Source organism: Lemur catta, chromosome 2, assembly GCF_020740605.2.
Source record: "Lemur catta isolate mLemCat1 chromosome 2, mLemCat1.pri, whole genome shotgun sequence".
NCBI classification, from domain to species: Eukaryota; Metazoa; Chordata; class Mammalia; order Primates; family Lemuridae; genus Lemur; species Lemur catta.
In genome coordinates this window covers 95,203,808-95,231,023 of record NC_059129.1, presented here as the reverse complement: position 1 = coordinate 95,231,023, position 27,216 = coordinate 95,203,808, and the positions used below count along the sequence as shown (strand labels likewise).

General features: G+C 32.5%; 1 protein-coding gene across 6 annotated transcripts in view; it reads left to right on the top strand.

Moving 5' to 3' along the window:
* Positions 1-27,216, top strand: part of ASCC3 (activating signal cointegrator 1 complex subunit 3) — a 307,070-nt gene that overhangs the window by 60,297 nt on the left and 219,557 nt on the right. For all 6 annotated transcript variants that reach the window (XM_045544081.1, XM_045544080.1, XM_045544082.1 and 3 more), the window contains exons 5-8: positions 50-170; positions 7,179-7,383; positions 8,115-8,256; positions 8,875-9,000. In XM_045544081.1, coding sequence (XP_045400037.1) covers positions 50-170; positions 7,179-7,383; positions 8,115-8,256; positions 8,875-9,000 — 594 coding nt within the window. The remainder of the gene's footprint in view (positions 1-49; positions 171-7,178; positions 7,384-8,114; positions 8,257-8,874; positions 9,001-27,216) is intronic.

The following is a 27,216-nucleotide window of genomic DNA, read 5'->3' as shown; positions in this document are numbered from 1 at the left end:
AAATTTTGAGATAACAGGTGTTTTATTTTACTTTTCCTCTTTTTATAAGCTGTTTGAGCTGCTGGGACCTGAAGGACTTGAACTTATTGAGAAGCTCCTCCAGAACAGAATTACAATTGTGGATAGATTTCTTAATTCCTCAAATGATCATAAATTTCAGGCTCTTCAAGGTAAGAAAGTGTGTAGTGGTAATTGTAATTTAAAAGAAAGTTTCATTGGTTAGCAAACATTATTAATATAATTACACTTTTTATATCCTTTGATCTATTATATAATTTACTGGTACCAGTCTGTTAAGTAAATTATAGATATTACAGATTATGAAACAAATACAAGTGACCTAAATAGGAGGGCATTATGGCAATATTTGGGTATGGCATTTTTAAATTTTTTAAAACAGAAAATACATGAAATACTTACTATGGGCCAAGTAGTATTATAATTTCTCTCCAACTTTTTATTTTGAAAACTTTCAAACCTGTGGTAAAGGTACAAGAATAGTACAGTGGACACTTGCATACCCTTCATGTGTATCCACTGGTCAGTAATGTTTTGTCTTCCCTTGCCCCTTTATACACACAGACGCACACACACCCCCCTACTGTTAAGTTTTTGCTGACAAATGACAGGAAGGTGCAGAAATCACGATACTTCACCTACAAAATCTTGAGCATACATCTAAGAAAAATGAGTCTCCTATTTAACTGCAATGCAATTATCATAGCAAATTGAACACTTACAGTGTCATGTATTACATATATTTAAAAATCCCAGAATAATTAGGGAAAGTTGACTGGGAAGCCAAAATTGTAAAAAATGCCTAACTTAATCATGACACAACTGCTGATAAGCTTCAGGTTTGAAGTTTAGGAAAACAATTTTTTTTTATCTTTACCCAAATGTTCCTTGCCATCCTTTCACATAGTTGGAGATTTTTTAAAAAGTGTATGAGTTTAAGAAACTAAACATCTTTCTTTAAACTATTCAACATTTATTCTTTTATGTAACTTATGGCATCATTTCCCTTACATTTATGATTTATAGTACTAAAAGGAAATGATAAAAACAGCCTTGATTTAAATCCAAAATTTCTTAGGAATTTTCTATTACTTATCGATTACTAGTAAATGTTCTCAGAAGCCTAGAGTTACTTTAAGATTGTTAGAAACTTGGAAGATTTGAATTAGTGACTTTGTCTTTCTGCATGTCTCTTGGTTCTTTAATTATGTCGAACCCTTCTATGCTGCCTTCTTCCAACGCACTTCCCCTGTTGAATAGTACATAATCAGACAAATTGCAGTAAGTCAACAAGGTTTAGGAGCATTTAATATGGGTATCTGCCAGAAGAAAAGAAATGAGGCTAAATGTCCAGTCCTGTGATGTCGCAAAATTCTGAGAATTTGGTGTTTCGTTTGTCAGTGTCCTAAATACTAATACAGAGATATTTACTAATTCCAGCTGTTAACAGTAGTAATTTATTAATATAAAGTTCAGTATGAGTTCAGCTTCATACGTTTATTTGAACGCTGTAGATGATGAGTTTCATTTGTGTTCATTATGTTTATTCTACAAATTTTATTCTATTAGGATAACTTCTGAGAAGCAACACATTTCTTGACTCAAAATAAATATTAATTTTGAATTATTAAAAAAAATTGAGCCATCAGGCTACCCTGAGATGTTTTCTTTTCAAACTACTTTTACTCTTTTATTCCATGTTGGATCATTATTAATATTGCTTTCTAAGAATAATAATTATGTAATACTATAGAAAATTTGGGGCATTTAAACAAAAAGACTTTAATCTTTTCTAAAATCTGTGATAAAGAAGCTGACAACCAGCATATTTTTTAGTAATTTTGTTGGTGTGTATGCATTAAAAATTATTTTCCCTAAAGCTTTTTTTTTGGGGGGGGAGTAAGGAAGTATTCCTGAAAAAAGGCATCTTTAGGCTCTTATTATTTTATCACTATTCTCACTCATTTATATCTTTTGATATAAATTTTACATTTATTGATCCTTTAAAATTCTCTCATAACTACCAAATTATATTTGTATTCTTTATTAAGCAACTTTAGTATGGCATGTTATTTACCACATCCATCCCATTCCTTTCTTTGTTCTGCAAAATCACTGTCTCAGTAGAGAAGAGGTATTGGTGGTATCACTGGTATAATTCTCACCTCTCAAAATCACTATTTTAGGAAGCCATGGCTTCTTTTCCTTTAGCATTTTCTAGCTTTCATGCTGATATTCAGTCTTTTAATCCAGATATGGATCCATGTTACCTTTTCTCTGTTCTTATAACCAAGAAATGTAAGGTAGGTGAGAAGTGACTGGGTACAGTGTACTGACCTCTAAATTGAGGACAGCTGTGAACTAATTTCTACTCTGAGAGCTGATGTTAAGACTGTTTAGTGTAAGATGTGTTATAAAATTAAAATTAAGTTAGTTCATGTCATAAAGTGACAATGTTTTGAATAGTTATGCAAGACCTTTTCTGTCATAATCATATTCTAAAAGGATACCAGCTTCTGCATTGTTCTTCAGTAGAATTTTGTTAGAATTAAGATTATTCATTTCATTTCTGCTTGTCAGTCTCTATAGTTAGCCTAATCCACCAAGGAGAATCACATATTTAAACATTTGCAGCTTTACAACTTGATCTTTTAAATTGCCTATTATTTTTGGTCTTACAGTATTCCAGTATATTCTAATTGAGACCTTAAAAAGCTTTCAGTGAGGTAGACATATTTTCTTCATATAATTGTAATTTCCTTATTTGGGTGATCATAGCATATATAATAGTATTTTATTACTATCACATTTGCTTTAAATGTTAATGACATTAGCATAGCATAGTATGTCACTCAAAATATTTACAATTTCACACTTAAAATCTTTTTTTTTTAATTTCAGAATATTAAGGGGACACAAATGTTTTTGGTTACATGGATCACTTTTATAATGCTAGTGTCACACTATAATTGTGCCTATCACCCAAATAGTGTTCATTGTACCTGTTAGGTAGGTTTTTCCCCCTCATCTTCCTCCCCCTCCTCTCACCTGATGTGCACTGAGTTTAACTTCCTTCTGTGCATATGTGTACTCATCAGTTCCAATTTAATAGTGAGTATATGTGGCATTTATTTTTCCATTCCTTAAATACTTCAGTTAAGATAATGGTCTCCACTTCCTTCCAAATTGTTGCAAAAGGCATTAATTCAACCTTTTCTATGGCTGAGTACTAAGCCATGATATACGTATACCACATTTTATTAATCCACTCATGAATTGATGGGCACTTGGGTTGATTCCACATCTTTGCGACTGAATTGTGCTGCAATAAACATTCGAGTACAGGTGTCGTTTTGATAGAAAGGCTTCTTTTCCTTTGGGTAAGTACCCAGTGGTGGGATTGCTGAATTGAATGGTAGGTCTACTTTTAGTTCCTTGAGGAATCTCCATACTATTTTCCATCAAGGTTGTACTAATTTGCAGTCCCACCAACAGTGTATAAGTGGTCCTTTCTCTCTGCATCCATGTCAGCATCTATTATCTTGGACTTTTTACTAAAAGCCATTCTAACTGGGAGAAGGTGACATCTCATTGCAGTTTTTATTTGCATTTCCCTGATGACTAGTGACTTTGAGAATTTTTTCATATGTTTATTGGCCATTTGTATATCTTCTTTTGAAAAGCTTCTGTTCGTGTCTTTTGCCCACTTTTTAACTGGGCTTTTTTCTTTTTCTGTGCTGATTTGTTTTGAGTTTTTTACAGATTCTGGATATGGCCCTTTATCAGATGTATAGTTTGTGAATATTTTCTCCCATTCTGTAGGTTGTCTGTTTGCTCTGTCGATTATTTCCTTAGCTGTGCAGAAGCTTTTTAGTTTAATCAAATCCCATTTATTAATTTTTGTTGTTGCTGTACTTGTTCTTAGGGTCTTTTCCATAAATTCTTTGACTAGACCAATATCTAGAAGAGTTATCCAACATTTTCTTCTAGTATTCTTATGGTTTCGTGCTTTACATTAAAGTCTTATATCCATCTTGAATTAATCTTTGTGAGTATTGAGAGATAGGGATCCTGTTTCATTCTTCTGCATGTGACTATCCAGTTTTCCCAGCACCATTTATTGAATAGGGCCTCTTTTTCCCCATTGTATGCTGTTGTCTTCTTTGTTGACTACAGTTGGCTGTAGGTAGATGGTTTTATATCTGAGTTCTCTGTTCTGTTCCATTGGTCTATGTCTCTATTTTTGTACTGATAACATACTGTTTTGGGTACTGTGGCCTTGTAGTGTAGTTTGAAGTCTGGTAATGTGATGCCTCCAGATTTGTTCTTTTCCTTAAAATTGCTTTAGCTGTTCGGGCTCTTTTATGGTTCCAAAGGAAGCATAGAATTATTTTTTCTAGATCTGTGAAGTATGACATTAGTATTTTGATGGGGATTGTATTGAATCTGTAAATTGCTTTGGGTAGTATGAACATTTAACAATGGTAATTCTATCAATCCATGAGTGTGATATGTTTTTCCATTTGTTAGTGTCCTCTGCAATATCTTTCCTCAGTGTTTTGTGGTTCTCCTTGTAGAGATCTTTTACCTCATTGGTTAAGTATATTCCTAGGTATTTTATTTTTTTTTAATAAAAGCTGTTGTGAGTGGTATTGGGTCTTTGATTTGACTCTCAGCTTGACTGTTGTTGGTATGTAGAAATGCTACTGATTTGTGTACATTGATTTTATACCCTGAGACTTTGCTGAATTTATTTATCCATTCCAGGAGTCCTTGGGGTTTTCTAAGTACAAGATCATATTATCAGTGAAAAGTGATAGTTTGACCTCCTCTTTCCCAATTTGGATACCCTTTATTTCCTTATCTTGCCTAATTGCTTTGACTAGGACTTTCAGCACTATGTTGAATAGAAGTGGTGACAGTGGGCACCCTTGTCTTGTTTCAGTTTTTAGGCGGAATGTTTTCAACTTTCCACCATTCAGTATGATGTCAGCTATGGATTTGTCATGTATGGCTTTTATAATTTTGAGATATATTCGTTCTATGCAAAGTTTGTTGAGGTTTTTTATCATGAAAGGGTGCTGGATTTTGTCAAATGCTTTTTCTGCATCAATTGAGATGATCGTGTGTTCTTTGTTTTTGTTTCTGTTTATGTGGTTAATCACATTTATTGATTTACATATGTTGAGCCATCTTGCATCCCTGGGATGAAGCCCATTTGGTGGATTATTTTTTTGATGTGCTGTTGGATTTGGTTTGCTAGTATTTTACTGAGGATTTTTTTCATCTATGTTCATACAGGTTATTGGTCTGTAGTTTTATTTTTTTGTTGGGTTCTTACCTGGCTTTGGTTTCAAGGTGATACTGGCTTCAGAGGATGAGTGGGGAGAATTCCCTCCTTTTCAGTATCATGGAATAATTTCTGTAGTATGAGTACCAGCTCTTCTTTGTAGGTCTGGTAGAATTCGGCTGTGAATCCATCTGGTCTGGGGTGCTTTTTGTTTGAAGGTTTTTTATTACTGCTTCGATCTTACTGCTCAGTATTGGTCTATTGAGGAGTTCTGTTTCTTCCTGATTGAGTCTTGTGAGGTTGTGTGTTTTCAGGAATTTGTTCATTTCCTCTATGTTTTCTAGTTTATGTGCATAGCAATTTTCACAGTATTCACAGGTGATGTTTTGTATTTCTGTGGTTATCAATTGTAATGTCGCCTTTTTCATTTTAGATTTTTAACATTTATTTCTCATTGTAAGTACATGGCATAATTTACATTTTAAACCTTCTGCTTAATATCTGAATTTCTGATTGTGTGACTTTGTAGACAATTTTACTTTTCTTTTAGTTTGAAGTATATGTGAAAGCTGTTGGAATGTTGCATTCTTTTTCTGACACTGAATGTTCATTATAAGTTCCATTATTATACTAGATGTATAAGACTAACTTAGAAATAATTCATATAAGACTCAGGAAAATATTTTTTTCATAATTTAGTCCTAATATAGATGGGATTATATCTTATATCTTTTTTCAAGATTTTGAGATATGCTTTCCTTTTTAAGGCCTATAAAGCTATTATACAAGGGGGTTATTTCTTATGATTGAGAGTTAAATGACTTATTAAAAATCGTGTAATGAGAGAGTGATAAATTTCTGAGAATTGTGAAGATTTGGCATAGAATGAATTAGAGAGCTAATTTTCCCATCTTGATGCTGTGTTGATTTCCTTCTTTGTTCTGTATTGGATCTTAAAATTTGATAATATAACTTGCTATGTGCTCCATTAGAACATGTACTAAGTCTCATTCTTCATTGTATTCCTAGCCTAGCACCAGTGCCTACAACCAAATAGGTCCTTAATATAATAAATGCTTATTGACTGCGATTGCTTCAGCCACATTCTTTTTAGTTTCTTTAGGGTTGCAGTAAGTCAAAATACTACTGCTTACAAAGATTTAACTAAACACAGAAGATAATCCCTTTGGAAGAAAATTTTTCCTGAGTATTGGGTTGACCAAACCACAGACCTAAACTGACTTTGTAAACATTGGGTTTTAATTTGACCTGGTTCCCCTTAGTGGTTCTGGCCTTCTTTCAGTTTTGTTTGTTTGTTTGTTTGTTTGTTTGTTTAAACTGTGTTGCTGTGAAAAGGTGGACCATACTTTTTCTTTATTTGCTTTGGTCATTATCTTAAATATGTCCTGAGCTAATGTTCATAAATTTTATTTCATCTTTAAATAAATAAGTGATATATATGCAACTTAACAGGAGTAAGGACTATTACATAGGGAAAAGTTATATTTAATATGTAAAGAGTTTTTATTTTATTATTAACAGTAAATGCTAATTAGTATTGATAATTATCATATTTATTGAAATTATATAAACAAAAATTATTTCAAAATTATGAAATTGAAATTTTAGGTTCCTGATATAATATGTAGGAATTTATAATGTAATATCAAATTGCTTAGTCTGTAGGAAGAAAATACTGTTGACTTTTCTTAAGCTGCGGTGTAATACTATTTATATATTATGATAAAAAAATCTCCTTAAAACACATTTTATATTTTTATGTTTCAGTAAGGGATAAGAAGTGATTTTCATGAAGGTTAAATAATGTTAAGATTTGTGAAACATTGTGTTTCTTAAATTTGCTTTGTAGACAATTGTAAAAAAATTTTAGGAGAAAATGTTAAACCCAATTATGGTTGTCAAGTCACTATTCAGTCTGAACAAGAAAAGCAGTTAATGAAACAATATCGCCGTGAAGAAAAAAGAATTGCCAGACGAGAAAAAAAGGCTGGAGAAGATTTAGAAGTTTCAGAAGGACTTATGTGCTTTGATCCTAAGGAATTGAGGATACAGAGGTAATAAAAACCAGAAGCTGAAAAATGCTTGTGTTGTAATTGCTACTTTTACATATCATTATCATTTTTTAGTTTAGTTTTAGCAATTTAGATGATTCTTACTTCTAGTCACGTTTTCTTATAAGAATAGAATTTTGTTATATGAAAACCTAATTTTCTGGGATAAGAAAGCAATGATCTGCTTAATTAGAATATTCTTGGTTGTATTCACGTAGATGAGAGATTTAGATTATACAGGTAAGCTATTTTTAGGTGCTGTGCACATACCACTAGGCTAAGATATATAAAGGTTACATAAATTTATTTGAAACTTTTGTTTTCTTTCTAAGCTTAATAATTTCCATGTTGTTAATTAGAAGTAGAAAGGATAATTAAATAAAGGCATTATTGCACTTGATTCTTTAAATATTGAAACCCTCTTTTAAAAAAGAATTTATACCTTATTAAATAAACATATTTGAATTGTGAAAAAACAAAATTGTAAATAAAGAACATTAAGTCAAACTTATCAGATGGTGTTATGTAAAAGTAATATCTAAAAATGTACTGATTTCTGTTTCGTTACCCAGAAAATTTCAGGATTTTTAGTATCTTTCTCTGCGTAGTTTAATTTCTTCTCTTTTATGATGGAAGACTACCTGAAATAGTTATTATAATGACCTTGTTTTAGTGTATGCTTTCTCTTTCAAGATAAAGATTTTAAATTTGGCCTATTATTTTTATATTTTCAGAGAACAAGCGCTTCTAAATGCTAGAAATGTTCCAATTCTGAGCAGGCAGAGAGACATGGACATTGAAAAAATACGTTATCCCCATGTTTATGACTCCCAGGCTGAAGCCATGAAAACATCAGCATTCATTGCTGGTGCAAAGGTATGTATGGCATTGATATGTAACCACTTTTGGATAATACGTCTTTTCTGAGGAAATGACACTTAGATTTTCCCTGTTTTCTTTGTGAGTCTAGTACTAGTTGACTAGACTATGTTAAATTTTATTTTAAGATATTGGGAAAAGTGAGATAAGTAGTGTGAGTGTATATATAAAGCTCCTGACATATAGTAGGTTTTCAGAACATATTTGTTTACCTCCCTTTCATTATTTTTGCAATTAGTATTTTTGAGTTTTATCAGTGGCATACCTGTTTGACTAAACTTTACACTGTATATTACACATTTTCCTAGTTATATGAGTACATTTGTCTTCAGGAATGCCATCTAATTAATGTATACTTAAAGATTCATCCACATACTGTGGGCTTTGTGTTATATGAGATATGTGATACATGAATGCTTTGTGTGTGTGTGGTTTTCTGTGGTTGCTTGTTTTTGTTTTATTTAGGATTGTTTTTCTTTAAATTAGCTACATTTATTTCATCAGTGCTATGTCATAAAACCAGTAGTGTTTTCTCTTTCTCTAATTAAAGAATCTTTACCAGAGAAAATGTTTTATTTTTTATTGTTATTATATTTTTATTTTTGATATTTTTAGATGATTTTACCAGAAGGAATCCAAAGAGAGAATAACAAGCTGTATGAAGAAGTAAGGATTCCCTACAGTGAACCAATGCCAGTCAGCTTTAAGGAAAAGCCAGTTTATATCCAAGACTTAGATGAGGTGAGATGAGCTTTTACACAGTTGATATTTTTGAGGTGTGGTTTGTGTTATAAATGGATTTATATTGGAAACATTATTTTTAAATATTAGTGGTTGGCTAATGCAATACAGAGACATACACAGTTACTAAAGAATTACAATAGGGCAGTTTAAATTTAAAAAACTCACATATATACATATATTCCTTTATACATTAAACATATTTATGTGTGTATTTGTGTATATATATGTCTATATTTTATGTTTATTTTGGTTATTTCAGCTAATTTTTTGGTATAACATATGAACTGACTTAGGTAGTGTCTTAAAGGATTCATATATTGTATTGATTATATCAAATGGTCAAGGTATAATAAAATAGAATACTTTTGAGGGGATAAATTCTAATGTATTTTTAAAAATTTATTTTTCCTTACTTTTAAAATTTTGAATAATTTCAAACCTACAGAAGAATTGCATTAATAGCACTATCCTTATATACCCTTTGCTTAGGTTAACCATTTATTAAAATTTTGTCACATTTGCTTTATCTCAAAATGTTTTTTAACTTAGTTTAAAATATTTTTAATGTTAGTTTAAGGTATACATATTATTTAAAGTTAATCTTTTCCATCGTCAACTTGAAGTTGCTGGGGTTTTTAGTGTGTAGCCAGTCATTCAGATATATGAAATAATGCAAGTAAGCAAAAAGAGCAGCCTAAAGCAACTTCGCATAAAGCAGCATAAAAAAATACCCAAAGGCAACCTAAATTAGTTACATTCTATACATGTGTACATATGTATTTTCTTTTACGTCATACATACTGTTTTTTGTATGTATATATTAAATATATACTTGCATACATCTTTGTCAGTAGATGTATTTCTGCAGCATCATCTTATCACAACAGAGTATTCCATTTTATCCCTTTATTATTTTTAAACTAACTCCTTATCGTTACAATTTTTAGTTGTTTTCTACAATAAGTTTTTATGATAGAATAAAATTTTAATTTTGCCTATTTTTATAGGAGTAAAATTTTTTCTGAATGGGTTAAATCCCTCTATAACCTTAATATCCCTTTGCCATGTACCCTAATATTAAATATATTGACAGATTCTGTGAATTAGAATGTGAACTCCTTTATAGCCAGTGTCGAGGGCGGGGGGGTCAGTGTTCAGTGTTCTGCCTACCACCTATGATGTGGATGATCACTGTTTAACTATTCACTGATTGAAGGACATTTGTTTTGTTTATACTTTTGGTGATTATGAATTATGTTAGTTTGCTTGGGCTGCCATGACAAAATACCATAGACTAAGTGGCTTAAATAACAGAAATTTATTTTCTCACAGTTCTGGAGGCTGGAGTACCAGATTAAATTGGTGCCAGCCGATTTAGTTTTTGGTGAGGACTTTTTTCACCTTCTTCCTGTGTCCCCACATAGCTACTTCTTTTTGTGTGCATGCAGAGAAACCTCTGGTGTCTCTTTCTTTTCTTATATAGTCACCAGCCCTATCAGTTTAAGACCCAACCCTAATGACTTCATTTAGCCTTAATTACCCCGCATAAAGTCCTTTCTTTAAATATAGTCATATTAGGGGTTAAGGGTTTCAATATATGAATTTTGCGGGGACATAGTTCTGTTCACATCATGGAGAAAGCTGTTATAAACATTGCTGTGCAGGTTTTTGTGTGAACATAAGTTTCATTTCTCTGTGATAAATGCCCAGGAATGTATTTGCTGAGTCATATTATAGTTGCATGTTTTAAGAAACTGCTATTGAGTTTTAGAGTGACTGTACCATTTTATATTCCCACCAGCAATGCAGTGTGATCTAGTTTCTGCACATACTAACCAGAATTTGGTGTTTTCACTATTTTTTAATTTTCATTTTAGCCACTTATATATTTTAATATATTATTTATATTTTTATTTTAGCCATTATGATTATATGTAGTCATTTTCACTGTTTTAATTTGCACATTCATAATGACTAACAATAATTGGAGAATAACACATTCAAATACAGTATGCCATTATATGTAAATAAGTAAACTATTTAATGTCATATCACCTTAGATACGATTCTGCCAAACGTCATAAGCTTGAGTAGTAATAAAAACCTCAGGAGAAAATGTAAATGTTAACAGAATATCAGGTAGCTTAGTAGATATTTCTTTTGACTTGGATCTCTTTTATACTGGGTAGAATCTTTTATGTATTGGAGAAAGTGCTATTGAAGATGGTGAGTGGTGTCTGTCTTTTTTCACTGAGATTATAATTGCATGCTATTCCTAACTGTCCTAAAATGCTTTTATGTTTTTTTTCTGACTGAATGTCACATTGGATAAATTTGTTCTATTTTCTTGAAACGCCTATAATTTGATTAAAAAGCTAAGGATAATTTTAAAATTCTGTGCAAAAATACTGTTAATGTGATTAAATAAGTTTTGTACTTTCTTGGAAAGGGAATTATCTAAAAAATTCAGATGGATCTCTAGATTTGTCAGGAGTCACTCAATTGGAAGTTATGGAAATCAAAATCAAAGCAAGCAAAGAAGACAGTTTATTGGCTTTTCTACGTGGGCTGTCCGGGAATAAAGCTGCCTATGTGCCAGGCTTGGATATATAGATTCAAATGATGTCATTAGATCTTTTTCTCTGTCTTTATTTATTTTTTTTCTTTCTCAGTCTTTTTCTCTATTTCCTTTTTTCACTTTCCTTCCCTCTTATATTTTCCACTCTTTCTTTTACCCACCCCCATTTTATTTCCCTCTTTTTTTTTTTTTTTTTTTTTTTTTTTTTTTGAGACAGTGTCTCGGTCTATCACCCCTGCTAGAGTACAGTGGTGTCATCAGAGCACACTGCAACTTCCAACTACTGGGCTCAAGCGATCCTCCTGCTTCAGCCTCCCAAGTAGCTGGGACTACAGGCGCACACCACCATGCCTGGCTAATTTTTTCTATTTTGAGTAGAGATGGGTCTTGGTCTCATTCTTGCTTAGGATGGTCTCAAACTCCTGACTTCAAGTGATCCTCCCACGTCGACCTCCCAGAGTGCTAGGATTACAGCTGTGAACTACCGCTCCTGGCCTTTTTCTCTCATTCTTTTCATTCCCTGATTCCTGGATAGGTTTTCTCCATATAACCAGGGAAAAATGTATGCAGCAGCTCCAAACACAACTGTTTCCCCATACTCTAATCCCATAAGCAAGAGAGTTTTTTCCCACAAGTTCTTCCAGGAAAAAAAAGTTTCCTGGGTTGAACTCTGATATTCTTGATTTTGTCACCAGTTTATTTCTGAACTAATTCCTTTTTCTGTGGTGGGAATGTGGGGTGCTTACAGACCGTGGCTGCTCACTTGCATATCCTAATTGTCAACTCCCCATGAGCCACCAGAAATCAAGAGGAAGTTTCCCAGAGAAAAGCAGGGTGCCATTATTACCCCCAAAAGAAGGTTGAGAAAGAAAGAAGAAATAAACTACGTCTTTGGTATTTTGGGGAAAACTAAGGCTTTTTTGTTGGTGTTAAATATGTTGATGTCTATTTACACAGTTGGCAGTTACATTCAGTAGTAGAGTGTTGCTCAGCAAAAATGGACTACTGACCCAAATACAATACTTGACTTGGAAACCTAATATAAAAGATGCATATGTTTCATTTGAAAAGCTAAGAAATTGAGTCTTATAAAATTTGATTGTAGAGAATTTGAGATTTAGGTTTTTCTGTGAGCCCATCTTCTTGAATCCTGTGCTTATAGTCTAAGTACTGAGGAAAAAAGAATAGGATATTATCCCTGTTAAGTTACTCAGTATAGTGTATCTGCTCCATTCCCATGGAAATAACTGGTACAGTAGAGGTATGTTGTACAAAGTTCTATGGCAGTCCAGAGAAGGCAGACTAAAGAGATCAGGAAAGAAGCTTTCATGGAGGTGTATTTTGTTTGTTTGTTTGTTTTTGTTTTTTGACATAGAGTTTTGCTGTTGTCGCCCAGACTAGAGTGCCATGGCATCAGCCTAGCTCACAGCAACCTCAGACTCCTGGGTTCAAGGGATCCTCCCGGAGTGCTAGGATTACAGGCATGAGCCATGGTGCCCAGCCATGGAGGTGTATGTTAAAGGCATAGAATTTTGCCAGATAGACAAAGCGGATGGGGCTGTATATCAGGCAAAGGATGCTGTATGAAATCTTGTGACCTTTGGGAAACAAGTACTTTAGTCTTATTAGTATAATAAGCATGTAGACTGTATTTGGAGAGTCACAGCAATTAAGTCTAGAAAGAGACTTAATAGCCTGCACAAGAAAGGCTTTGAAAGCTCGTGCTAAGAGGTTTAGACTCAATGTTATGGGAAACATTACTTCTTAAAAATAGGAGAGTAAATGGTCAAGTTTTTTCACTGAGAGGGATTACTCTGGCTACAACACAGATTTGAAAGTTGAAAGTAGAGCTGCTGCAATAATTTAAGTGAGAAATGTATAAGCATTTATAAAGAAAGTAGAGGCAATTGAGAGAAATTTAGCTACTAGTGTATATAAGACCTGATGACTGATTAAATAGAAGGGGATGAGACAGAAAAAAGAATCTAGAATGACATCCAGGTTTTGTTTTGAACAACGTGGGTGAGCAATAGTGCCATTTATTAAGTTACTTCCATCCTAACTTCCTTGATATTGTTGTAATATATCTTAGTTTTATCTTGTTTTAGTTTTTACATGAAATATTATTGTTGTTGTTATTACTTTATAGTCAGTAGTTATTTGGATTTACCTTTATATTTTGCCCAGTGCTTGTAAATTTTGTCCAATGCTTTCATATTCTATTACTTTTTATTTTCTGAAATTTCTTTGAAGTGAGAATGTGATGGTGGCAAAAAGCTCTTAATTTTTATTGATCCAAATTGCCTTTACTATTATTCTTGAAAGATAATTTTGCTTGTGATAGAATTCTAAGTTCACAGTGATTTTCTCTTAACACATTAAAGATTTTATTCTATTATCTGCTTTTTATTTTTGCTTTTGAGAAGTCTGCAGTCAGTCTAATTGTGATATGTTTTAAGGTAAACTTTTCTTTCTGGCTGCTTTTAAGATCTTTCCTTTGCCTTTGGAAGTTTGGAGTTTTACTGCGATACCATGATTTTAAATATAGCTTTCTTTTTAACTTTTTGTTCATCTTTTCATTGTATTGTTTGCCTAACATCAGCATCTAAAGAAGTAAGGAAGAAAGGAAAAAAGGACTTTACATTTTTCATGCACCTATAACTTGGCAAACATTGTTAGATGATATAAAAAAATCAAAAAAGAAGTGCAAGGTGCTTCTTGCCTTCATGAGCTTGCAACACAGTTGGGGACATAAGAAGGCATCTGTGTGGAGTATTTACCAGTGATGTACTGTGGAATGTATTAAGTACAAAATGAGTAGCTCAAATTCATGTAATTTTATATAGAAGGCAGGGGATCAATGCAGGCTGTGGCTATTAAAGAAGACTTCTTGAGGAACATGCGACTTGAGTTGTTTCTTGACTGTGTAGTCTGTGGTCATTGGGCTTTATCTAAAACAATGACAATGAACTTGCAATTGTTTTCTTAATAGAGCTGCCTTGGGGTATAAAGAGAAAGGAACAGTTCCTGATTTCATGTTGAAAATTTTGGGTGGACCTGGCATAAAATACTGTCTTTGTGTCGTTTTTTATGTAGAATCTTCAAAATTAATTTTTGTTATAAAAAATTGGTCACTGTCAGGAAGGGCATTATTTTATGTATTGGACTATTATTAGAGTTTTGCTAAAGAAAAACTTTTAAAATTTATCCTCAAAAGTAATTGGGGATTCTATGTATTCATCGTGTGACATGTGAAAAGCAAGCTTTTGATAATATATTCTTTTCTGTTTTGGGAGTCAGTAGATGTTTAATATGTGAAAATTTGATCCATTGGATAAGCTTTCTCATAAAGCTATAAATAAGAGATTTTTATTTCTTTTTGACTCCCAACAATTATTTAACTTAAAAAGTAATGTTTACTGTAATGAAAATGCACTATCATTCAAAAATATGAAATTCCCATGTCTCATTTGAGGGAAAATACTATCTTTATTTTCTAACCTTTTCAGGAGTATAGTACTGTGAAGTCTACTGGGAACACTTGTAAACAGCTAACTAGGAAAAGGGCACCAGCTGCTTGAAAAATACCCGCTAAACTAGAGAGAGAGTTATAGCTAACATCTGCCTCTAGCTAGGAGTAAAGTAATCAAACAAAATAACTTTCTTTACAACCTACACTTTATTGATTTTATAGCAGGAAATTAGAATAGAGAAGATTAAAAGCTTAAAGACATATTGAGCTGTCCCAGAATAATAATTTTAAAACTTGAATGAAGTCAGAAGTCTGAAAATTAGACGAATTTTACTTGTAATGTGGGAATTTCAAATTGGTTTAGAAATGGGTTTAGTCCATATCTTCCAGTATATCTATGTGTTGTGAATACGCAGGCCTATTACAATAAACAGAAATATTTTATATGATTGTGTTGCAATTTATATAAGTTCCTTTCTTTTTTTTTTTTTTGACTCTGAAAATATGTATGGATTGATTATCAGTCATCAGTAATCATTTCTTAAGCTCATGATTGATGCAAGACATGGTGGTTTAGACACACAGGTTTAGAACTATGCTCCTATCCTTAAGGAACTTGCTACCCTGTTAGGCAGGAAGAACTGCTGTTGAATTCCAAGCTTTACCATCTGTATATTTTGTGATATGGATCACATTACATGACTCCTGAGTTTCAGTTTCTTCCTTAGACTGTTTATTTTGATGATTACATGAGTTAATACACAAAATGTATAGCAGTGTGTGTGATATATTTGAGCTGATCAGTAAATTCTCAGTCCAAGGAAGGCTTATATAAATTGTTCCTTTGGTTAATTTCTCATCTTGATGGCTGAGTTTTGCTGTTTAATCCAGGCACAATTTGAGTTTTTCTATAAGGAATTATTGATAGATAGAATTATTATTGTATAACTAACTTTTAAATTCCTGAAAGGTGAATATTGAAATTAGAAGTCAGCTTTAAATTAATAAAGATAAAGCAAAGGAACTCATATTTCTTTAGTTGACACTATGCGTTTCATTAGGTACCTCATATTACATTATTTAGCTTAATCTCCTCATATAATCCTTTAGAGCAAGAGGTTTAGAGAAGACAAGTTTAAATTTCAGATGTGCACATATTAAAGAGTGATTAAGTAAACATAGGTTACTTTGTTTTGTGTTCTCAACAAGTTCTCACATTCTTGATAAATTCCAGAGTTGTATGAAAATAATACTTGTGTAACTTTGGATAATTTTAAATAGGCAATCAGTATATAATGGAATCTCAACACATTCTTAAGCAATTGGCATAATATTGTGTTTTATTATCTAACTTTCATGATTTTTTTCCCTTCAGTGTTTTGTTTGACCCCTCAAATCTTTACATATTACACAAGAAGTTCGAGCAATGCATTTTTCTTATAGGAATTCCCCCCTCTTTACTAAACTTCTGCCTTCAAATTTGATGCATGTTTTAAGCAGAAATTTTTCTCAGTAAAATGTACTTTGTTCTTTCCAGAGTGGATTTTGTTAAATTATTAAAAAATGGAAAAATTAGAAAAGTTAATCACTGTGTCACGAGTGAGTAGGGAGTTAGGATAACAGTTCTCAGTCTTGCTTTTCCTTGATAATCACTTGGGGGCTGTAAGAACCGTACAGATTACCATTTCCCATCCCCATGCAAATGAATGGACATCTCAAGGATTGAGTCCTGGAAATCTGCTGTTTTTAAATGCACCCACAGCCACTACTCTGAATATGAGGAACCTATTCTTAAAAGCACTAGCCCCCTCAGCACATCCTTAGCCTAGCTCCTCTAGAGCCATCTCTGAGTAGGTCCTTCCCCTGTTCTTTTGAGTTGTAGGTTCAATGTATTTGGAACCATTATGTTTTGAGCTTCAGACTTTATATGAGGAAACAAATAGTCAACTGGATTTCTAAATGGCTTCCTTAAATTTAAAGGTAAGATCTTTGGTCCCCAACTCCTGGGCAGCGGACCAGTATCGGTCTGTGGCCTGTTAGAAACCTGGTCCGCACAGCGGGAGATGAGCAGTGGGCAAGGGAGCAATGCTACATCTGTACTTATTGACCCCAGGCTCCCCATTGCTCATAGAGCTGCCTCCTGTCAGATCAGCTGTGGCATTCAATTCTCATTGAAGTGCAAACCCTACTGTAAACTGCACATGCAAGGGATCTAGCTTGTGTGCTTCTTATGAGAATCTGTTGCCGCCACTACCACCCCCACCCCCGGCTGTGGAAAAATTGTCTTCCATGAAACTGGTCCTTGATGCCAAAAAGGTTGGGGACCACTGGGTCAGATGATTAATCATAAATATAGATGGCCTCCCTCCCACCCTCCCTTCCTACCTCTCTCTCTCTCTCTCTCATTTTGTTGTTTTGCTTTGATTGTTTTTGTTTTGTTTTTGTTGACATATCTCTTTTGAAAACCCAGGTGCATTAAAGTATAATTTTAATACTGTAAAATATACACTTTTAGGGATGTAGTGCTATATATTTTGACAAACACATAGTCATGTAAATATACACAGTCAAGAAATAGAACATTTTCATCATGTAGTGGTATAGATTTTGACAAATAGTCATGTAAATATCATACAGTCAAGAAATAGGACACTTGCTTCATCAAAAAGTTTCCTGCTACCTCTTTGTATGTAACTCTTTCCTGCTGCCAGTCCCAGTCCCTGCACACTACTGATGTTTATTTTCCCTATGATTTTGACTTTTCCAAAATGTTATATATCATGTAAGCTACTTATATAATGCTTATGTACACACCATGTAAGTTACCCATATAAATGTCATGAGTATTTTGAATCTGATTTCTGTCATTCAGTATAATATATTTCAGATTCTTCCATATTGTTCCATGTATCAGTACTTTGTTCTTCTTCATGGCTGAAAAGTATTCCGTTTTGTGGATGTATGTCAGTTTGTCCATTCTCCATTTGAAGGACACTTAGCTTGTTTCCAATTTTAGCTGATGATGACTTAAACTGCTATAAACATTCATGTACTGATTTTTGTTTGAACGTGTATTTTTTTTTCCTTAGGGTAAATAGCTAAGAATGGGATTGCTAAATTTTATAGTAAATACATATGTATCTTCATAAGAAAGTGGCAAACTGTTTTCCAAAATGGATGAACCATTTTGTATTTCCACTAGGAATGTGTGAGTGTACCAGTTCCTCTATATTCTCCTTAGCACATCTTTAATTTTAGACATTCTGCTTAGGTGTTTAATAGTGTCTTATTGTGGTTGTAGTTTGCATTTCCCTAATGACTAATAATGTTGAGCATCTTTTCATGTGCTTACTTGTCATTTTTTCTTTGGTGAAGTTTCAATTAAATTTTCCAGTTTTTAATTGGGTTATGTTTTTATTATCATTGAGTTTTGAGGTTTCTTTGTATATTTTGAATACAGTCTGTTTTCAGATCTATTATTTGTAGTATCTTCTTTCATCTGTGACTTGTCTTTTCATTTCATACTGATGTTTTAGTATTGTTGAAGTCCATTTTATAAACTTAAAAAAATTATTATGCCTTTTTGTCATATCTAAGAAATTTTTACCATATGCAAGGTCATTAAGATTTTCTTCACTGTTTTCTCCTCTAAGTTTAAAGTTTTAGCTCTTACATTTAGGTATATAATCCATTTTGAATTAGTTTTTATATTTGGTGAAAGGGGTTGTGGGTTTTTTTGTTTGATTTTTGCATGTAAATGTCTAATTGTTCAGGCATAATTTGTTGAAAAGACCTCTTTCTCCACTGAATTGCTTTTGCATCTTTGTTAAAAATCAATGGAATGTGTATGTGTGTGTGTGTGTGTGTGTGTGTGTGTATGTATATATATATATGAATCTATTTTTGATTCCTTACATGTCTGTCCTTTGCCATACTGTCTTGATTATTGTAACATTATAGTAAGTCTTGAAAACAGGTATTGGTATTTGGCTATACTGTCTCTTTTATTTTCCATATCAATCTTTAGAATCATGTGTCATTTTCTACAAAGTTGTCTTCTGGGACTTTAATTGAGATTCCATTGAATCTATAGATCAGTTTCATGAGGGTTTAATCTTAATATCAAACCTTTCAAACCAGGAAGATTATATACATTTATTCTACATTTCTTTCAGTATTCTTTGATTTTTTTCTCATGATTAATTTATAATATTCAGCATATGTTTTGCACCTGTCTTGATAAATTTATAGCTATGTATTTCATGTTTATGTTTTCTGGTGTTATTTAAAGATTTTTAAAAATTCAATTTCTAATTGTTCATTGCCTTTATAGAGGAATACAAGAGGATATAATTGCTTGTCTGAAGGCAATTTCTGCAAGATGGAGTCTTATATAACATAAAATAATCATGAGAATGACAACCTTTGCCATATTTTATTGTTTAAAAATAAATCACAAGTCCCACCACTCTCAAAAAGAAGGGATTTAAAAAAGGTATCAACCCCTGAAGCCAGAAATCTGGGATCATTTGGGGTCACCTTAGGGTCTGTCTACCACTTAAAATCTTCCCTTGCACGTTTAAGTTTCTAAGCCATCTAAAGCTGATGCTTCAGTATGATATGAGGTAAGGATTTTAATTAATTTTTTTTTCTGTGTAGGTAATAACCAGCTGCATTAGCACTATTTGTTGACTCATTTTTGATACTCACTTTCATCCCTGTTAGAAATCAAGTTTCTGTATGTCTGAGTCTGGACATTTTTCTTCTTCTATTCCTCCCTGTGCCAGTACTACATACATTCTCTTAATTACCACATCTTTATAATAAATACTGGATATCTACTAGGTCAAGTCCCCCCAACATCACCAGCAGTTTGTCTTGGCCAGTCTTGTGCCTTGTACTTGAATGTAAATTTTAGAAATACCTTGTAAATTCCTCAAAAAATCTTGTTAGTATTTTGGATTAAAAATGGATTATATCCTATGAATTAATATGGGGAGAACTTGTCCATGCTACTGAGATATCTTAGCTGTTGTTATGAAGAATGTTTTTTTTTTTTTTTTAGTTTTTACACATGTTTTTCAATAAACTGTAGCATTTTCTCAGCAAAGGTTTTGCCTCTTTTTTGTTAGATTTATTCTGAGGTATTATATAATTTCTGGTTGCTACTGTAACTATTTTTAAAATTATAGATTTAGCTTTTAGTTTGTTCATAAAATACAGTTTTTGGTGTGTCAATCTGATAGTCAACTACTTTGCTAAACAGTCTTATTATTGCTATTAAACTTGTAGAGTCTTTGAGTTTTCTTCATATGTAGTCATATCTTCTGTGAATAATAGCTGTTGTGTGTTTTGCTTTCTAATCTTTATATTTTTTATTTCTTCTTATCTATATTGACCATGACCTCTAGAATATTGAATAGAAGTGATAAATCTCTTAAAAAATTTCGTCTAAAATTTGGCTACGGGGTTTCAAAAGTTGTTTCCAATTTATACTTTCATCCTGTCATTGGTGAGATGGTGCACAGGGTTCTATGTTAAGGTATATTTTGGTAATTGTACTTTCCCTTTCTGTATAAGTGTATATTATATGCATTTTGATGTTTTCTTTTACATTGAAATTTTTTACCTCACCTTAAAAAAAAAACATATAAATTACTCTTTTAACATTAAGGAATCTATAATTTAAAGATAATGACTGTCTCCCTCAGTAGAATTAGGGGGGAAAAACAATGATTATCTTTCAAATCAAAGTGTTGATTTTTTTAATATTTAATTATATATGTATGTCTGTATGTATGTATGTAGCCTTGGCTAGAGTGCAGTGGCATTATCATAGCTGACAGCAACCTCAAACTCCTGGGCTCAAGCAATCCTCTTGCCTCAGCCTCCGGAGTAGCTGGTACCACAGGCATAGGCCACAAGGCCCAGCTAGTTTTTTTCTATTTTGAGTTGAGACATGATCTCGCTCTTGCTCAGGCTGGTCTCAAATGTTTTGAGACAGCAAAAGATTGCATGAAAGTATTTGTTTTTTTATTCATCTAATGTTGCATTCAAATAATGCCATTAACTTATTTCTATAAAATAGAGGATCTGAAAATTATTTTCTTAAATTTGTTATATAAAATATTAGAAATTGTAAAAGGTCCCAATTTAAATAAGTATTTCTAAATTTCTATTCTTCCTGAAATCAGTATCAAATACGTTGTTAAGCTTTGGAATACACACACACACATGTGTGTATTGAACTGATAATAAGCCCTTGATACTTTCATTTATACTACTTGTGTTTTTGGTACATTGCTATTTCTATTAAGTTCTTGACTTGAAATTATAATAACTTAATCAGATCTTATCAGATTAAATGCTAGTGGAAATAGTCTCTTCCAAAAAATTCTATTGAGGATTCTATTAATAATGAAATAATCTTTTGTAAGGAGATGTTGTTTAAAATGATGTCTTTGCTTTATTTAATGAGTTTTGGAGAGTTTAAAGTCATATATACTATAAAAAATTTATGTTAAGAAAATTACCCACAGTGCAAACATTTGTGGCATTTTGTGGATTTGGCCATGTAAGTGCCCACTTTACCCTTTTTAAGGATTTTGAGCAATCTAGTGAAAGTAATTTAAAGGTTGAAATCAGAGCTAAAACCAATTATTACCATAAATATCAGCCAAGAAACTGAAAATGACATTTTCATTGTGGGACTCAACAGAATTTGACAGAGGCTTTTTTGCTTGTTTTATTGCCGTGATTAGAAGTGCAGCTGTTTATCAGAAGGAAGATTTTACAATTTGGGCCAACAAGACTGTTTGTAATACCAATTAAATAATTTTAGGCTACAACACTTTTAAAGTACAACACTCAAAATGACATACTGGTGGAATACTTATACACTAAGCCAATATGAGTTCATCTTTCTTATGAACATAATATATTCACAGAAAATACCAGGTTCTTAGCCTCCAATTTTATTTATGCTTTAAACCTCTCATGTTTGTATACTTAATTATAATACTGATTTTGTGAAACCAGCCCTCACTTATTATGGTGGTTTTTTTCTAAAGACAAGCAAACCAAACCTAGCCAAATGAAACACATAACTGAGGTTAAACTATCTTTTATTCTCTTCTCGTGTGCTGTGAATGTGTTGGCACAGCATCCTAAAGTGAAGGTGACATCTGGCATGTTAAATTATTGTTAAGAGTGTGCTGGTGAAAACCCAAACATGCAGTCTGAATGGTTTATCAGTGGAGCTTGTTATGCTTGTGCAGCCAAAGTTTTGTCTTTTAAAATCTCCCCTTGAGAACTTTGTTTTTCTTCCATTTTCCTCAGCATTCAGCATTAGCTCAAATCATACCTCTCCTGGGAATAAGGAGGGCTTCTTACCCTCCCAAGAAGAGGTTATTATTCCTCTCTGACTCCTATTATACCTTAAGTTCTTGTTAAACATGGTGTTACTGTTGTTTATGTTTTTTTCTCCTTGTGTTTTTTTCTTCAAGGGTAGTAGTAGCTTCTTATTTATCATTTTATCATCAGGGAGTGGAGGATATTTAGAAGGCCCATGTATTTATTTAGCTTTTTTGGGGTGGGATTCTTAAATGGACTTTTCAGTATGACAGAAATTTTAAGAATTGACACTTATTAGACATACTGAGTATTTTCAGTTAGGATTTTAAATGGTGTAAATGCATTCAGTTAAGTAATATTAAAAGAATTATGAATTATGCATTGCAATTTCTAACTATTTAGCTGGGATTTCTTACTGCTTTCTTCATATGTAATAGAATTGGGCTCAGTTTCATTTTAGAAAGTAACTAATATACTTTATTTTCACAAAATCTAACAATCTCACTGCCTTCAAAGATATAATAGATTATTCTTTTGAGGTGTTTTGTTACTAACACTTAAGTGTTTTATTAAAACAAAACAATCCTTTCTAATGTGTTATTTTTTATTGTTTTCTGTACGTGAGTTATATGCAACGTGATACATGTTTTTAGAATTAAATTGTCAATATTAATTATAACAGTAAGAACATCAACAAGTAAGATTTTCACAAACAATAAGAACGTCAACAAGTAAGATTTGCAGGGTTTTGCTTCACATACAACTTACATGGCAGTTAATGTGTTAAATCTGAGTCATCTTTCTGTGATTTTAAACATTTTTTTCTCACAGTATTCTAAATAGGGTTATAATATGCTTCTTCCCTGCTTAAAAGAGACTTTAAATAGTAACCAGTTGTGTCTCTTTTACTTAACTGTTACATCCCCAGTGGATGAAATAGTCCCTGGCCTGTGGTGGGTGCTCATTCAATAATTTGTTAGATGAGCAAAGAAAGGCCAGCTCCCTCAGCGTGGCATACATGGCTCTTTGTAGTCTGGTTTTGGTTTACTTTCAGTCTTCTTCATCTCTGCCACCCCTTTTCTCTACTTCCAGGTGTTTTTCTAGTATTCTGTTCCTTCTACCTGAAATGACATTCTTAGTGACTGACTCCCTCTCCCCTCAGATACCTCAGCACATAGCTCATATCTTTATTATACAAACTAAAATGATATAATTTTTAACATGCCTTTTTCTTCCTTTAAACCACACTCTAATCCATATTAAGGATCATTATAGATACTTTTTTATGAGAACAAATTATTTACATTAACAGAAATCTTTAGTATAATATTCATGCAATAGGTCATCAGTAAATGATTGTGGAATTGACTAGAATGTTATAAACCTCCATATATGTAACAGGTTTTGTTTGTTGGTATGTTCTTTTGATGCTTTATTTGTTCCTTGAACTGCAACCCTTAAGAACACAGAAATAAATTTCTTACTGAAAGTTGACTAGAGGTTTTTTTGCTGAATTGCTATATATTTTGGTTAAATTCAGTTTAATATTTCTGTAGAGGTTATTACTACAATGCAATATATATCTTTTTAAGACTTCCCCCTCTTTTAATTGTAATCCTTTTTGTGAGTAGATAGCATAAAGTCATTCAATAAAAATTTATTTGGTAGCCTATGATGTTCCTGGGAGTTGATTAGGTGCAGGGGTAATACAAAGAGTAATAAAACAGAATCCCTGGTTTTGATCCAGTTATTTCCATATAAAGAAATCATGTCAATATTTGTAATTAAGGGTCATGATGATAATATATAAAGAGGATTGTATGAATGTCTAGCTCTTGAGAAAAATGGGAGCTCCTTAAATCTTTTGAAATATGGTCAAGTATAAAGAAGTAAATATAATAATTGCTTAGGGAATTGAAGAGAACCAGAGATTATTTTTGAGCTTGAACTTGAATGATAATGAAGAATTTCTCAGGGTTGGGAAACATGTTTTAGGTCATCTAAAGGCACAAAGGAATATTCAGAGAATAGTGTACATGATGGTGGTTGTGGGAGAATATAAGGGCTCACATTTTGAAGGGTCTTGGGTACTGCAAACTCTGTGCCTTGAAGGATCTTGTATTCTGCATACCATGAGCAATTGAAATTGGCTGTGAGATGTCTTTGAAAACATTTAAGCTGGAATATGGCATGATCAGATTTGTAATTTAGAAATAATAGATTCTATTTGTTGTTGTAAGTCTAGAAAGATTGGAAATTTCAGCATTCATTCGCACCACTATTTTAGTAAGCCTCATATAAAAATGAAATGACATATGACAGAAATAATAATAGCTGAATTTTATTTCAACACATTTAAGTACCAACTCTGTATATGGTTTATACTATATGATTTATAAACATTATGTAAGTAAAGATTGTTATGCTTAGGTTATGCTATGTAACTTCAAATCCTAGCTCCAGCATTTATAGCTGTGTGAACTTAAACAAGCTTTTTCAAGTCTCAGTTTCCTCATCTATAAAATAGTCTGGTATGGTTATTAGAAGTAATTAGGGTAATTCATGTAAAGAACTTACCCTATGCTTAACCCCTGGCAAACGCCCCATAATTTAGCTATTTTTACTGTAAAGATTTTTACTAATCTTTATAACTTCTTTGTATGATAGTGTTAGTAACCTTATATTACAGATGAGGAAATAGAATTCAGAGATTTTAAGTTTGTTTAAAGTTATGTTGCAAATAGTGGTAAAGCCAATATTTTAACCTGGGCCTCTGACCCCAAGCCCAGCGTCCTGAAAAATGTGCTATACTGTTCTTCCTAGGCTAAGTAATAAGTAGAAATTGATGAAGAAAGTATCTCTTGTACTCTCAGATGTTTAATTGACCTGCCTAAGTGTTTCTAGGCCTAAGAGATATTGCTCTAATCTTTTATGCCTTTTGTTCAAATGAAAGCTTAAGTAGATATAATAGATATGTCTATTGTATTTTATATTATTTTTGAAAAACAGCTTTATTGAGGTATAATTGGCATATAGTAAAATGTATATACATTCATGAGCCACATAACAACATCTGGATCAATAACAGACCATATATATGACAGTAGTTCCATAAAATTGTAATGGAGCTGAAAAACTGTTGCCTGTGATGTCATGACAATCATCACTTTGAAGTGCCATGCATTACTGAAGTGTTTGTACTGATGCTGGTGTAAACAAACTTACTGTGGTCAGCCTTATAAGTGTAGTACATACAATTATGTATAATCCGTAATACTTGATAATAAATGGTGATGACACTGGTGTATGTATTTACTATGCTGTAAGTTTTATTGTTATTTTAGAGTGTATTCCTTCTGCTTGTAAAAAAAAAAGTTAACTATTAATATTTAACAGCCTGGGCAAGTCCTTCAAGAGGTGTTCCAGAAGAAGGCATTGTTATCCTAGGAGATGAGAGCTCCACACTTGTTACTGCCCCTGAAGACTTTACCATGGGGCAAGATGTGGAGGTGGAGACAGTGATATTGATCATCCTGACCCTATGTAGGCCTAGGCTAATGTGTGTGTTCATGTCTGAGTTTTTAATAAAAAGTTTAAAAATTTAAAAAATAAAATAATTTTAAAATAGAAAAATGCTCATAGAATAAGGATATAAGGATGGAAAATGTTTTTGTACAGCTGTGCAGTGTTTGTATTTTAAGCTTGGTATCATTACAAAAAAGGCAAAAAGTTGAAAAATAAAAATATAAAGTAAAAGTTACAGGCTAAGTTTATTATTGAAGAAAAAATTATTTTTATAAATTTTATGTAACCTAAGTGTACAGTGTTTATAGTCTGCAATAGTGCACAGTAATGTAGACCTTCTCATTCACTCACTACTCATTGACTCACCCAGAGCAACTTACAGTCCTGCATCCTCCATTCATGCTAAGTGCCTTATAAAGGTGTATCATTTTTATCATTTGTACAATATTTTCTTGTGCCTTTTCTATGTTTAGAAATGTTTAGATAACACAAATACTTACTGCTGTGTTAAAATTGCATACAGTGTTTAGTACAGTAACATGCTATACAGGTTTGTAGCCTAGGAGCAAGAGGCTATACCATAGAGCCTATGTGTGTAGTTGGCTATACCATCTAGGTTTGTGTACGTACACTCTATGATGTTTGCACGATGAGAAAATCGACAAAATCGCATAATGATTTCTCAGAACATATACCCATCGTTAAGTAACACATGACTGCATTTAAAGTAAAAATTTGGTAAGTTTAGCATGTGAAATCACATTACAATCTAGACTGTGAACATAACCATCACTTCCAGGTAGTACTTTGTGCCTCCTTGCAATTCCTCCTCTCCCTCTTCCCCACCATCCCTATCCCTAAGCATCAACTAATCTTTCTATCACTATAGATTAGTTTGTATATTCTAGATTTTTATATAAATGGGACCATGTAGCATGTAATTTTTTGATCTGACTTCTTTCATTCAACATTATAATTTTGAGACTCATCTCTTTTGTTACGTGTCTCAATAATTCATTCCTTTTCAATGACATGTAGCATTCCATTGTATGAATATACCACATTTTGTTTATCCATTCATCTATTGATGGACATTTGAGTCTTTTTCCTGTTTTAGGCTATTAGAAATAAACCTGCTGTGAACATTTATATACAAGTTTTTGTATGCACATATGCTTTTTCTCTGGGGTAAAACCTAGAAGGGGTATAGCTGGATGATATGATGGTGTAGGTCTGTATAACTTATTAAAAATTGCCAAAGCGATTATTCTATTTTATAAATCTA